This window comes from Nerophis lumbriciformis, linkage group LG30 (assembly GCF_033978685.3).
Source record: "Nerophis lumbriciformis linkage group LG30, RoL_Nlum_v2.1, whole genome shotgun sequence".
Classification (NCBI taxonomy): Eukaryota; Metazoa; Chordata; class Actinopteri; order Syngnathiformes; family Syngnathidae; genus Nerophis; species Nerophis lumbriciformis.
The window spans coordinates 7,962,077-7,978,065 of NC_084577.2; the positions used below are offsets into that span (position 1 = coordinate 7,962,077).

At 41.1% G+C, this 15,989-nt stretch overlaps 1 protein-coding gene across 1 annotated transcript; it reads left to right on the top strand.

Annotated features, from left to right (window-relative positions):
- The first annotated feature begins 61 nt into the window (after positions 1-61).
- Positions 62-12,532, top strand: vma12 (vacuolar ATPase assembly factor VMA12). The gene is made up of 6 exons (XM_061925463.2): positions 62-410; positions 4,671-4,744; positions 4,831-4,920; positions 11,507-11,549; positions 12,014-12,126; positions 12,230-12,532. Exons 1-6 carry the CDS (start codon positions 227-229, stop codon positions 12,323-12,325), a joined length of 600 nt encoding a protein of 199 aa, XP_061781447.1. The 5' UTR covers positions 62-226; the 3' UTR covers positions 12,326-12,532.
- The last annotated feature ends 3,457 nt before the right edge of the window (positions 12,533-15,989 follow it).

Genomic DNA, 15,989 nt, shown 5'->3' on the forward strand with positions numbered 1-15,989 from the left:
TAAACTATACATTTAAACTCGCTGTCAATTTATTGCGCTCGCATTTGACGTAACTTCCTGTTTTGGTTGCTTGTCCCACTTGCTTTGCCGTAGTACAATTTCCTCTGCGGCTTTACTTCTCTTAGCACATTTGGCTACCACCGACTGCTCTCTTTAATGATGAATTGAACACAAACATTACATTTTACGTTATATCATTAGACTACTCGTTTGGTACCGTAACATTATGGCGTCTGCGTTTGTTGTCGGAGATCACTTCAAGATGGGTGTGACGGAACTGTTGGAAAAGACGGACTCTTCTCTGCCTGAAGGACTGAGACAGAAACTGAATATTATTGTAGAAAAGACAGGACAAACAACGCTGCCGTTCAGTACAGCGAGACAATTAAACGTGTACTTGAAGGATCAAGGTAATTATTGATTTTATTTTATTTGATATTTATTTTGTATATGCGTGTTTAGGTGAAACAACCTATTCTTACATGACACAGTGATGGGCAAGCTACTTGGAAAATGTAGTAGGCTAAGCTACAAGTTACTCTCGATTAAATGTAGCTATTCTACAGGGGAAGCTTTCCCCAGAGAATTTACAGCATTTATATCTGTAGGCTCACATGAGTAATATCAGTGACGTGCGGTGAGGTTCATGACTGGTGAGGCACTGACTTCATCACAGTCAGATTTACAAACATGTGAACCCTAAAGAGTATCTTATTCACCATTTGATTGGCAGCAGTTAACGGGTTATGTTTAAAAGCTCATACCAGCATTCTTCCCTGCTTGGCACTCAGCATCAAGGGTTGGAATAGGGGGTTAAATCACCAAAAATGATTCCCGAGCGCGGCGCCGCTGCTGCCCACTGCTCCCCTCACCTCCCAGGCGGTAATCAAGGGGATGGGTCAAATGCAGAGGACAAATTTTACCACACCTAGTGAGTGTGTGTGACAATCATTGGTACTTTAACTTAACTTTAACTTTACACATACAAACTGTAGCACACAAAAAAGCACATTTAATAAAAAAAACCGTTATTATGGTCTTACCTTTACTTATAAATGAAGTCCATGCGCCGCTCCTTCTGAACAAAAGCATCGATAACTTGTTTATAGAAGTCTTCCTTATCTTTCTTCAGTTTTAAAAGTCTCTCTGTCTCGATGGAGACTTCCTTTAATTATTACCTCCTGCTTCGATTGAAAGTCCAGTTTAGAAAACTGTTTTATTTTAGATATGTAATCCTCCATGTTAAAAGTCCAGGCGAGAGGAAAAAATAAACGATCGCTAACTGTTGCTGCTTGTTGTCACTTATTCTGCAGCCGAGTAGTCGCAAAAATGATCGCTGGGATCACTAGCGCCCTCCACCACCATGAGGCAGGATTACTGCGAGCCTCAGCCAGTGCGTCTTCGCAGCAGTTTTATGATTGCTCAGCACAAGAAATACATTACACACATACAGTTGTTGACAAAATACACTGTACATTATATACCTCAGCTAACTAAACTATGGAAATGTATAATATAGTTCATATAGCAATACAGTCTCACTGCACAGCAGGCCAGCAGTTAGCCGAGTCATTGCGCAATCCATGGTGAGGCTCAACTGGCTTCTGATCACCGCAAGTCTCTTCTCAGTATTTGAACGGCAAATGTGAAAATTCAGCGATTTTGAATAAAAATAATCTAAAACTGGTGAAGTTAAATGGAAAATAACTTTATAGTATAATCACTGGATACATATAACAATTTAATTAATTTTTTTTCTTTCCATGATGGCACGTGAGGCCCCGTCTCACCTGCCTCCCCTGACTGCACGTCACTGAGTAATATCAATGTTAATGTAACTGAAAGTGTACAAATGGACCCAATATGGGGCCATTACTATTAACTATCAGTCATTTAGCTGGGGGCACCCTACAATTACATCCAGGGGTACTGTATGTACTTATTTTAGTTTGCCTTTTCTTTGGTCCACCCATGTTATTAATTTTCTCTACCTATAGTAAAACAAAAAACAGCATCTATATCTTGACAAAAACACAAATAATTGTGTGTTGTTTGGGAACAGTTGGTGATGGTTATGTGCAGTAAAACATTTCATGAACTCAAATCACCTTAATGTGTGTTCCTAAATTTGTGTTAGACTTCTTTGATGACGAGAGCCGTTATGATTTTAGTTTACAGAGTAAACAACTAAAAACTAATGTTTTGGGCATTGTTTTCTCTAAATGCATACATGTGTGTAAATATGGCCAAGAACACACATTACTGTGGGTTTCCTAGACCATTGTTTTTCAACCACTGTGCCGTCGTGAGATACAGTCTGGTGTGCCGTGGGAGATTATCTAATTTCACCTATTTGGTTTAAAAATATTTTTTGCAAACCAGTAATTATAGTCTGCAAATTATGTGTTGTTGTTGTCAGTGTAGTCTAGAGCTCGGCAGAGTAACCGTGTAATACTCTTCCATATCAGTAGGTGGCAGCCGATAGCTAATTGCTTTGTAGATGTTGGGAACAGCGGGAGGCAGTGTGCAGGTAAAAATGTGTCTAATGCTTAAACCAAAAATAAACAAAAGGTGAGTGCCCCTCAGACAGTGGTTCTTAACCTTGTTGGAGGTACCGAATCCCACCAGTTTCATATGCGCATTCACCGAACCCTTCTTTAGTGAAAAATAAATTATTTTCTTTCAAATTCAAGACAAAGTTATATGTTTTTGGTAACACTTTAGTATGGGGAACATATTCTAAGTAACAAAGACTTAATTTAGAGTTTTTTGGACACTAGGGGAACACATTCTAAGTAACAAAGACTTAATTTAGAGTTATTTGGTTAGGGTTAGAGGGTTAGGGTTATAATAAGGCCATGCCGAATAAGGCATTAATAAGTACTTAATAATGACTAGTTAAGAGCCAATATGTTACTAATTTGCATGTTAATTAGGAACTAATTAATGGTGAATATGTTCCCCATAATAAAGTGTTACCATGTTTTTTTACTGGTGCACAAAATGAACATCACCTTGTTCAAAGAACAAAACCAACACAGTGCATAAACTCACAACAAATTACACACCTGCAAATCAGTCTAACTTCTGCAGTTGCTGTATCCGTAATACGCCGATAGGGAGAAGTTTTTATTTACACGATGAGTCGGGTGTGTCTTGACCTCCGCCAAACCCCTGAGCCCGACTCACCGAACCCCCAGGGTTCGATCGAACCCAGGTTAAGAACCACTGCCCTAAGAAAAGGCATTGAAGCTTAGTGATGGCTATGCAGAACGAAACTAAAACTGAACTGGCTACAAATTTGTGGGGGAGGGGGGCAGGGTTGAGGGTGTGGGGTTTGGTGGTAGTGGGGGTGTATATTGTAGCCCGGAAGAGTTAGGGCTGCATGGGATTCTGGGTATTTGTTCTGTTGTGTTTATGTTGTGTTACGGTGCGGGTGTTCTCTCGAAATGTGTTTGTCATTCTTGTTTGGTGTGGGTTCACAGTGTGGCGCATATTTGTAACAGTGTTAAAGTTGTTTCTACGGCCACCCTCAGTGTGATCTGTGTGGCTGTTGACCAAGTATGTCTTGCAGTCACATACGTGTGTGTACAAAAGCCAAATACGACATATGACTGGGCTGGCACGCTGTTTGTACAGGTTGTAGAGGGCGCTAAAGGCAGTGCCATCACGGCACGCCCTTAATATTGTTGTTTGGGTGAAAATCGGCAGACGTTCGAGAGAATGGTTGTCCTGAAATTCGGGAGTCTCCCGGAAAAATCGAGAGGGTTGGCAAGTATGACGCTGTCAAGCGGCATTCATATGAAAGTTGCGGGCCGCACTAAAATTAAATTTTCATATTAAGGTGCGGGCCGCAAAATAACGTCTCGCGGGTCGCAATTGGCCCGCGGGCCGCGTGTCTGAGACCCCAGCCGTAGAAGAAGAAGCGCTTCTTCTTCTACGGGGGAAAATGAAGTCGGCGGCTGCTTACTGTAGAAGAAGAAGCGCTTCGTCTTCTACGGGGGAAAATGAAGTTGGCGGCTGCTTATCGTAGTTGCGAGACCTAAACTTTATGTAAAGACCCAAAAATGGCTCCTATTAAGAGACACGTTTACGACGCAGAGTTAAAACTCAAGGCGATCAGTCACGCAGTAGAACACGGGAATAGAGCAGCAGCGAGATCATTTAACATTAACGAATTATTGGTGCGGAAGTGGAGGAAGCAACATGATGACCTGCGCCAAGTAAAGAAGACTAAACAGTTTCCAAGGGAACAAAGCGAGATGGCTACAGTTGGAGGACAAACTCGAACAGTGAGTTGTTGAACAGAGAGCAGCAAGTAGAAGTGTCAGTACAATCACTATTTGTTTTGTTGACATTCCTTTTTGCGCAGCTCCATCTAATGGATGCATAACATAACCCCAGCCTCTACTGTAGCGTCTATTCTATGCGCCTTATAACACGGTGCGCCTTATATATGAACACAATTTTAAAATAGGCCATTCTTTGAAGGTGCGCTTTATAATCCGGTGGGCCTGCGGAAAATATGGTAAGCGACGCAGCTTAGCTCCCTGTAGCTTGTAGTTGTCATCACTGATTATACCCTATACAATAAAACACAATAATCTCTTACATGCATTGAATTATTACCTCATGACATGCCATATGATACATTTCTATTTGATGTCCAGGGTATCCTTTGTATTTGCATGAATTGCTAGAGGACAGCTCACTGCACCTACCTGGATTTGTCAAGCCACCCAGAGTAAGTGTACTTTTTGCCAGAACACTTTAGTAAGTATACATGTATATTATGTAGAATTATAATAAAAATAATCCTCGTTATTTCAGAATCCTGAGCTGGTCGCACGCTTGGAGCTCATTAAAGCCAGACTAGCAAATGAAGAATACAACAAGATGACGCGTAATGTAAACAATCAGGTAAATGTTATTTTGTGTACATTTTGCTTTTTATATACAGTATGTGTTTGATATTGTTTATATATATATATATATATATATATATATATATATATATATATATATATATACATATATATATATATATACATATATATATATATATATATATGTATATATATATATATATATATATATATATGTATATGTATATGTATATATGTATATGTATATGTATATATATATGTATATGTTTATATATATATATATATATATATATATATATATATATATATATATATATATATATATATATATATATATATATATATATATGTACAGGCCTCAAATTTTAACTTTTTAAGGTCAAGGCAAGTGTTGCCTTAAAAGAGGGCTCATATTTTAGGGCACCAAGGTAAGTTAGAAGGGCACCAAGACAAACATTATCTTCTTTTGAGGAAGGATATATATATATATATATATATATATTTATATATATATATATACATATATATACATATATATATACATATATATAAATATATATATTTATAAGTGTTGCCTTAAAAGAGGGCTCATATTTTAGGGCACCAAGACAAACATTATCTTCTTTTGAGGAAGGATATATATATATATATATATTTATATATATATATACATATATATACATATATATATACATATATATAAATATATATTATATATTATTTTTTTAATTTTTGTTTTTGGGGTGTGAACGTAATAACATCATGTCATTTGTAATGTCTAATAAAAAGACCATAAATAAACGTTATCCATATATTTATTGACGAATATAAATTTTTTTGTATTCTTTAATAACATCAACTTGTCAGCATTTTGTCATTACATGATGCCTTTATCTCTATTTTTACATTTTCATAGAGAGAGTTTTTATTTTTATCGGGACTAGGGGTGTAACGGTACACAAAAATTCCGGTTCGGTACGTACCTTGGTTTAGAGGTCACAGTTCGGTTCATTTTCGGTACAGTAAGAAAACAACTAAATATACATTTTGGGGTTATTTATTTACCAAATTTGCAAAATCTTCCACCAAAAATATTTTTCTTAGTGGAACATTTGATGTGAAGTATTCAGAACGTTGGATAGGTCAATAATTCATAATAACATTGATTTTGATTCAATATTATGTTTTGAGCAATGACAGTGTGAAAGAAAAAAAAAACAGCTTTGTTTTATTAGTCAACATTGCAACTTTTTCTAAATTACATTTAACTTTTAAGCTTTTTTATTTCACTTTTATTATGCTTTTGTTTATTTTAATAGTATTTTTAGAATGTGCCGTAGGCCTTTAAAACATTAGCTGTGGGCCGCAAATGACCTCCGGGGCACACTTTTGACACCCCTGCTATAGATAATAAAAATTAAATCTGATAAATCTATGGATAAAGAGCAGAGCCTGGCGACGCATGCGCGTTTATCATAACTCTCTCGCTCTCTCTGTCTCTGCCCCTCCCTCACGAATGCTACTGCGCACACATTCACAATTTGTTTTGTTTTTAACCCCTTCTTAACCTTGAACGTACATTGAAAATACACGCAACCCTAACTCAAAATGCCGGACATTTTAGGCATTTAAGAAACTCCGCCCTGACAGCTCCGCAAAAGAGGACATGTCCGGTGAAAAGAGGACATATGGTCAGTCTATCGTAGCCCGTTAGCTGCTAGCATGCCGTGTGTTGTGCCTCGGTGTGCATTGTTTACACAACGTGCATGACGCTACTTAATATGTCCGTGTGGAAACTCGTTCGGTACACCTCCGAACCGAACCGGAACCCCCGTACCGAAACGGTTCAATACAAATACACGTACCGTTACACCCCTAATTGGGACACATCCATTATGAGTTTGAGCAGAAAAATGTCGTATAGGAATTAACTATACACAATAACACATTAACAAAATGATGTCACATGAATGATTTTTGAAGTGACAGGAAAAAACAAACAAATAAATGTAAACGAAACCTGGTGTTTACTTTTTGATATCAACATAAAACACAAAGCAGTTTGGCTAATGAAGATGAAGTCTAATAAACAAGCATTGTTCTTTTTCAACGCCTCCCTAGTGTTTCAGTACAACAGTTTGGCCAACAACAAAAAAAACCCGGAGTGATACCTCACACATCGAATAAACAATCTTCACCGCCTGCATTCAATTCGATGAGATGACAAAACATTATAGCTAGTATTGATGTTATTTGAACACTGATACAGTTTGCAGTTAAATAAAGGAGTGAACATCCCAGTCAAAAAGTAAAGACTTTATAAACAAGTTGTGACAACGTTCACGACACATCGCCTGCTGCAAAACATCAAATACTTTTCTCCTTCGCTGTATACTTTTAGTGTGGGGACAAGTGCAGCTGTCTCCAATATTGTCCACACCTGTCTCCATCTAAACACAGCAGTGCGCTCTTAAACGTTCGGCGGGAAGCGAGAGAAAATTATGTTAAACAAGCGCTTGGCTCCGTTTATTCCGAGAGGACATTTCTGCAGCAAAGTCTGTGTCGTTGGTCCGCCATGATTATCCAGCCAAACGACGCTAGTGCGCTTGTGCCTGACTTTGTGTTGCCGAAAATGCATTAATAAATGACGGTTTTTAGGTCATTAAAAAATTTAACAGTATTACTAACCGTCGGGAATTATCGCAAATTATCATTATACCGTTTACTGTTACATCCCTTGTCCATTAACAAGTAGAAGGTCAAAGGCGGTCACGGCATGTTCTTGCCGCAAATGTTGGTCAATTTTTTGGGCATTACGGCAAATGACAAGGGCGGTCGCAGCTAATTCGAGCGCTATATATATGTATGTATGTATGTATGTGTATGTATATATGTATATGTATGTTTATTTATTTTGGAATGTGTCATGGCTAACAGGCCAATACAAATTATTTTAACCACCGATACTAATTTGTCACAAACATTTATGAACCACCACACACTGCTTTGTCACAAATACATTTGAACCGCCACAAACGTATTTAGCGCTAGCTGTTGATCTAGCTTATGAACACATTAAATGGCATTGTCTGTAAATGCAGCTTTTGGTAAAAAGTGCAGCTCCTTATAGAAGATGGCATTGTAACCATGCTTTAAAGGAGTTCTATTATGCAAAACCAACTTTTGTTACCTATATTGGTACCTGCTGTTGTGTATTTGGGATCTGCATAAGTCCTGAACATTTTTAATCAAACCATGGAGGCATTGTAGAGTTATTTATGAAACAATCTTGCCTTCCTCCTACTTCTGCCAAACGAGTTGTTTGGAATTTGCTCCTTTTGGGATGTTTTTGCCGTTTGTGACGTCAGCAGATTATCCATATACGGTGGAAATGTGCCCAGAATGCCTCACGCACATCCACGATTGTAGTCAATAAGCTCCTTCTCTTTAGCTATACTCTTGATGTGGGGCAGACTGAGTCGTGCATTCTCCACTGTTGCCATTTCTAAAACAAAAGTAGAGTTCGATGATTGACTTTGTGGCATCGGATTTGCAGTTTCATGTTTTGGAAACTCCGGTGAAGAGAGGGGCGGAGCTTTCTACCGTGAGTTGGCCGCAATGGTGGGGGAGGATGCCGGACAGACCTGGCAGGCCCAAATGCATTGTGAGGGTCTGCTGAGAACCTCTGGCAGAGTCTCCCGTCAGTGATAGTTTCAATTCCCACCTCAGGAAGAACTTTGAACATGTCACGAGGGAGGCGCTGGATATTGAGTCCGAGTGGACCAAGTTCCGAACCTCTATTGTCGAGGCGGCCGATCGGAGCTGTGGCCACAAGGTGGTTGGTGCCTGCCGTGGCGGTAATCCCAGAACCCGTTGGTGGACACCAGCGGTGAAGGATGCCGTCAAGATAAAGAAAGAGTCCTATCGGGTCCTTTCGGCTCATGGCACTCCGGAGGCAACGGACAGGTACCGACAGGCCAAGCGGTGTGCGGCTTCGGCAGTCGCGGAGGCAAAAACTTGGACATTGGAGGAGTTTGGGTAAGCCGTAGAAAACGACTTCTGGATGGTTTCGAAGCAATTCTTGACCACCATACGCCGCTTTAGGAAGGGAAAGTAGTGCTCTGTCCACACCGTGTATGGTGAGAATGGTGTGCTCCTGACCTCGACTCAGGATGTTGTGGATCGGTGGAGGGAATCTGTGGTGGGCTCTCCTACAGCTGGGGCTGAGGTTGCCGAGGTAGTTAAAAAGCTCCTCGGTGGGAAGAGATCCGCCCGGAGTTCCTCAAGGCTCTGGATGCTGTGGGGCTGTCTTGGTTGACAAGACTCTGCAACATTGCGTAGACATCGGAGACACTCCCTCTGGATTGGCAGACAGGGGTGGTGGTTCCTCTCTTTAAGAAGGGGAACCCGAGGGGGTGTCCCAACTATCGTGGGATCACACTCCACAGCCTTCCCGGTAAGGTCTATTCAGGTGTACTAGAAAGGAGGCTACGCTGGATAGTCGAACCTCGGATTCAGGAGGAGCAGTGTGGTTTTTGTCCTGGTTGTGGAACTGTGGACCAGCTCTATACTCTCGGCAGGGTCCTTGGGGGTGCATGGGAGTTTAGATGTGCTTTGTGGACTTGGAGAAGGCATTCGACCGTGTCCCTTAGGACAGTCGTCCCCAACCTTTTTGTAACTGCGGACCGGTCAACGCTTGAAAATGTGTCCCATGGACCCGGGGGGTATGGTGTTTTTTTGTCATAAAAAAATACAATCATGTGTGCTTACGGACTGTATCCCTGCAGACTGTATTGATGTATATTGATATATAATGTAGGAACCAGAAATATTAATAACAGAAAGAAACAACCCTTTTGTGCGAATGAGTGTGAATGAGTGTAAATGGGGGAGGAAGGTTTTTTGGGTTGGTGCACTAATTGTAAGTGTATCTTGGTTTTTTTATGTTGATTTTTTTTTGGTTTTTTTTTAATTTAATTTAATTTGCCAATCGATCCACGGACCGGTACCGGGCCACGGCCCGGTGGTTGGGGACCACTGCCTTAGGAAGTCCTGTGGGGAGTGCTCAGAGAGTATGGTGTATTGGACTGTCTGATTGTGGCGGTCCGCTCCCTGTATGATCAGTGTCAGAGCTTGGTCCGCATTGCCGGCAGTAAGTCGGACCCGTTTTCAATGAGGGTTGGACTCCGCTAGGGCTGCGCTTTGTCACCAATTCTGTTCATAATTTTTGTCACCAATTCTGTTCATAATTTTAACGGATGGGATTTCATGGCGCAGTCAGGGCGTTAAGGGGATTTGGTTTGGGGCTGCAGGATTAGGTCTCTGCTTTTGGCAGATGATGTGGTCTTGATGGCTTTATCTAGCCAGGATCTGCAGCTCTCACTGGATCTGTTCACAGCTGAGTGTGAAGCGACTGGGATGAGAATCAGCACCTCCAAGTCCGAGTCCATGGTTCTCGCCCGGAAAAGGGTGGAGTGCCATCTCCGGGTTGGGGAGGAGATCTTGCCCCAAGTGGAGGAGTTCAAGTACCTTGGAGTCTTGTTCACGAGTGAGGGAAGAGTGGCCCGTGAAATCGACAGGCCGATCGGTACTGCAGACGCTGTATCGATCCGTTGTGGTAAAGACGGAGCAGAGCCAGAAGGCAAAGCTCTCAATTTACCGGTTGATCTCCGTTCCCATCCTCACCTATGGTCATGAGCGTTGGGTTATGACCTAAAGGACAAGATCACGGGTACAAGCAGCAGAAATGACTTTCCTCCGTCGGCTGGCAGGGCTCTCCCTTAGAGATGAGGTGAGAAGCTCTGTCATTCAGGAGGAGCTCAAAGTAAAGTCGCTGCTCCTCCACATCGAGAGGAGCCACGTGAGGTGGGGGAGGTGGTGAGGACATGTCCGAGCAGTAGGAGGCTACGGGGAAGACTCAGGACACGTTGGGGTGACTATGTCTTTTGGGTGGCCTGGGAACGCCTCGGGATCCTCCGGGAGGAGCTGGACGAAGTGGCTCGGGAGAGGGAAGTCTGGGATTCTCCACTCAGGCTGCTGCCCCAGCAACCTGACCTCGGATAAGCGGAAGAAGATGGATGGAAAGTTCAAACCTATATCTGTCAGTGGACTTGCTATGGAAGCGCTAAAAACTACAACAAAGCAAGCGTGGAGAATACACAGTCAAAGTGGTCAATAAGATCCTCCCACAAAACCGCGCATTCTGAAGAGATGGTCAGAAAGCAGCTTGAAAACGGTCTCTAAAATATAATCGATGCAAATTATTGACCAAAGAACCACAATTACATGTTATTTAGACCACAAGGAAGTGTTTTAAATGTAGAAAAAAATCATAAAATGATCCCTTTAACACACCTTATAAGCCAGTGAATGTGTTTCCCACTTAGTGACTTTGGTGCTATATTTAGCAAGTATTTTTACCCCTCTCCACAAAAAAAAGGGAATAGAAACACATTTTTTTTGTCCTGGTATTGGATACTTTTGGAAATTAATAACATGAAAGCAAGTAAAAAATAAAAATAAATCTGTCTATCAGCAATAATGGCCCGGTATTTGCTTGGTATCAGATCGATACTAACATTTGCAGAATCGCTTACCCTCATCTTTTCACTCATTTTCAGGAAATGAATCGAAATGGAACACTGGCAGATTTTGGACGGGAAGGTTAGTGTATACTACACATTTTACATCATTAAAATTCAATCTCAAGGGCAGCACGATGGAACAGGGGTTAGTGCGTGTGCCTCACAATACGAATGTCCTGGGTTCGATCCCCCGGGATCTTTCTGTGTGGAGTTTGCATGTTTTCCCCGTGACTGCGTGGGTTCCCTTTGGGTACTCTGGCTTCCTCCCACCTCCAAAGACATGCACCTGCAGGGGATATCTTGATTGGCAGCACTAAATTGGCCCTAGTGTGTGAATGTGAGTGTGAATGTTGTATGTCTATCTGTGTTGGCCCTGTGATGAGGTGGCGACTGGTCCAGGGTGTACCCCGCCTTCCGCCTGAGTGCAGCTGGGATAGGCTCCAGCATCCCAGTGACCCTGAGAAGGACAAGCGGTAGAAAATGGATAGATGGAAATTCAATCTGTAATGCTGAAATAATAATCCATGTTTTTGGTGTTTACAGTACGATCAGCTAAAGCGGTGGTTGTGACCGTTTTCAACTTCCTGGTGACAGTCGTTGCTACATTTGCATGTTCCTACATGGGCAGTCAGTACCTGTTCACAGAAACAACACCTGTAAGAACAACTCTTATTTTACAGGCAGTACATATTTCAACAAGTAAATACAAGTAGACAAACAAGCATTCACTCATACTTTTTTGTTCTTCTTGTTCCCTAGCGAGTCGTGTCTGCTGTGATTGCAACGTCTGTTGTCGGTCTTGCTGAGCTGTTTGTCCTAGTCCGGACCATGGAGGGAGAACTCGGGGAACCCTAGCACAACTAACAAGGGCATGACGCTCAAGTCAGGGAGGAAAAGCTGCAAATAGAAGCATAAGGTCATTGGCAGTGTCTCAAATGGAACACGTACGTTAGTATTTCAATAAATACTGCGTACACTCTGGCCACACATTTTGACAGTGTAGTGCCGTACCAGATTCATTATTAATTTTGCTTATTTACAGGAAATAAAAATTACCAACAACTTTTTCTCTCCTTTATAATTGTGAATTGCTTACTGTCTGTAGCCAAATGGCGACTATTGATTTCCATACCTGCACACTCACAATTTTGACCATTTTCAGTGCAACATATGGTTACTGACTATGTATACACCTACAGAACCTTCTCATAGGAATGCTTATTTTTGTATGAAAGATTAGTGGACTGTGTTTGGGGGAATTGACAATGAAAGATCTCTGTTGTCTTTTGGCAGAATTAGTGAAAAAGTGAATGATTTAAGGTACTATGATTCCACTAGTTGTTGTTCCACCAGATTTCTAGATAACATCTAAAAATATATTTTGATTGTCCCTTTAATGTTTTTCCACATGCTGTGATCCTGTTCCACTTTTCCTATATATTATTTCCTGAAACGACATCCACTTATCTTGTATTTGACAAATCCCAAACAAAATGTATACAGCTCACTTTCTTTAAATTCCTATTTATGATCATAATTGTACCAATAAAAAACAAACATGCACATTGTTGAGTCTTATTTTATATTTCTGTACCTAGTGCATTTTATGTATGCAATCATGTATAGGATAAATTGATTAAAGTACAGTTTTTGTGAACTATGCACTGTGGTTAATACTTATTAAAGTGTTCATATTATTAGTGCTGTATGCCAGGTCATGAGGTATCTCCAAAATCTATCCTGACCTGGCTTCCTGAGTATATATTCTGCATATGTTTCGGTCAAAAATAATCACACATTTTGGGGGTCATAGTTTTAAACAAATCTCGTGAGCTCACAAATTATTTGCATTTTGTGTTGGCCCTGCAATGAGGTGGTGACTCTTCCAGGGTTTGCACTGCCTTCCCCCAGAGTGCAGCTGGGATAGGCTCCAGATTAGATTTGGTTACTGCGCACTTACCGAAAATGTCAATCGAAATATTTATCCACTTCCGTTACTTCTGTGCCTTTTAAAAGTGAATTGCCACCGCTTGAGGTAGTCCCTCAACTTCCGCTACACAGCTGGCAACTATTGAGAGTGGTAAGTGTCTGTTACTGCGTACTCAGCATTTTGGCCATTTTAAAGACATTGTCTGGATACTGAAACTGCACTGCGTTTTAGGCCATACATCTCATGCACTCAAAATACTAATTATACAATTGCGTGTACTATTAGTGGGAACAGAGCCGTTGCTAGGAATTCTGGGCCCCCTGAAATAGTAATTGGTGTGGATCTTCTTACCCCATTAATGGCCACCTTCAATGTTCTTGTTTTTCAGTGTCCTTGACTGTGCCTGGTGTAATATTGTCAAGACGTGGACTATGGCGTGGTTTTTTTTCCCATGGTGCAAAGGATTTGGACCAGACATGGCGCGAAGTTAAATACATGATTTAATAATAGATTACAAAAAGTATAAACAAAAGGCGTGCACAAGGCAGGGAACAAACTTGGCTAATAAAACAAAACTCGCACAAAGGCAGAACTATGGAAAAAAGGAACAAACAAAAGGCGCTCACAGCGGAGGTACAAAACAGTGGCTTGAATAAACAAAAAACTTACGTGGCAAGAAAAGAGCAGCATGAACTATGACCTGGACAGAGTAAGCAGCGTGTCAAGAGTGCAGAGCATGAATGTGATGTCGCCAGGCCGAAGAACAGAAAATGACAGGCTTAAAGGGGAACATTATCACAATTTCAGAATTGTTAAAACCATTAAAAATCAGTTCCCAGTGGCTTATTATATTTTTCAAAGTTTTTTTCAAAATTTTACCCATCACGCAATATCCCTAAAAAAAGCTTCAAAGTGCCTGATTTTAACCACCCGTCCATTTTCCTGTGACGTCACATAGTGAAGCCAACACAAACAAACATGGCGGAAAGAACAGCAAGCTATAGCGACATTAGCTCGGATTCAGACTCAGATTTCAGCGGCTTAAGCGATTCAACAGATTACGAATGTATTGAAACGGATGGTTGTAGTGTGGAGGCAGGTAGCGAAAACGAAATTGAAGAAGAAACTGAAGCTATTGAGCCATATTGGTTTGAACCGTATGCAAGCGAAACCGACGAAAACGACACGACAGCCAGCGACACGGGAGAAAGCGAGGACGAATTTGGCGATCGCCTTCTAACCAACGATTGGTGTGTGTTTGTTTGGCATTAAAGGAAACTAACAACTATGAACTAGGTTTACAGCATATGAAATACATTTGGCAACAACATGCACTTTGAGAGTGCAGACAGCCCAATTTTCATCAATTAATATATTCTGTAGACATACCCTCATGTCAGCAGGCCAGGGAAGCTAGGGTCGATATTCTTCTCTTGATCATCTTTGGGACGGTGTGAGCCAAGACATCCAGGGGGGTTTAGCTCGCTCGTCTGCGGGAACAAACTGCCGCCATTGCTTGCCGTGCTACCGAGGGCCTTTGTCCCTGAATTGCTCACACACTCCGGCAGATTCAATGGGGGTCTGGCGGCAGATTTCTTTGACTTTATCGTTGGAAATGCATCTGCTTTGAGTGTCGCAGGATATCCACACATTCTTGCCATCTCTGTCGTAGCATAGCTTTCGTCGGTAAAGTGTGCGGAACAAACGTCCAATTTCTTGCCACTTTCGCATCTTTGGGCCACTGGTGCAACTTGAATCCGTCCCTGTCCGTGTTGTTACACCCTCCGACAACACACCGACGAGGCATGATGTCTCCAAGGTACGCAAAACAGTCGAAAAAACGGAAAATAACAGAGCTGATTTGACTCGGTGTTTGAGAAAATGGCGGATTGCTTCCTGATGTGATGTCACGTTGTGACGTCATCGCTCCGAGAGCGAATATTAGAAAGGCGTTTAATTCGCCAAAATTCACCCATTTAGAGTTCGGAAATTGGTTAAAAAAATATATGTCTTTTTTCTGCAACATCAAGGTATATATTGACGCTTACATAGGTCTGGTGATAATGCTCCCCTTTAAATAGTCATGTGGTGATTGAAAACAGGTGCGTGAGTTCAAATGAATCAGGTGCGTGAGTCGTGAGGACAGGTGAACTGATTGGTAATCATGGAAACAAAACAGGGAGTGAAAAAACAGAAACTGACAAGAGTGCAAAAACCAAACAGAACATAGCCAAACTAAACATGATCACCAAGACATGACAAATACACCCAATTGGTTTCCTTTTTTTTACGATTAACCACTGAACAAGTCAGAGTATTATTTAATTAGGTATTATTAGTTGTCTTATTCACATTTCACTGAATTGCAACACGTTACTGCAAACACATGTTCAATTAACCACTCAACAAATAGAAATAGTGGGTATTTTATTGTATATAACAATCCAGCACTGATTTGCAAAAAAAACAACAAGTGTCCTGGCTCAAGATAGTCCACGGGTAAATATGTAGCATTTACTTTGAATGTACAAAAGTAAAAGTAAACCAAAGAGCACATGGAATACGTAGCTTTGACATAAGTATCAAGAA

Bases quoted from the DNA above. Each gene is read 5' to 3' on its own strand.
- vma12 (XM_061925463.2), top strand. From the start codon at position 227: ATGGCGTCTGCGTTTGTTGTCGGAGATCACTTCAAGATGGGTGTGACG. The intron at 411-4,670 runs GTAATTATTGAT...TTTGATGTCCAG, and splicing joins CGTGTACTTGAAGGATCAAG to GGTATCCTTTGTATTTGCAT. The intron at 11,550-12,013 runs GTTAGTGTATAC...TGGTGTTTACAG, and splicing joins GGCAGATTTTGGACGGGAAG to TACGATCAGCTAAAGCGGTG.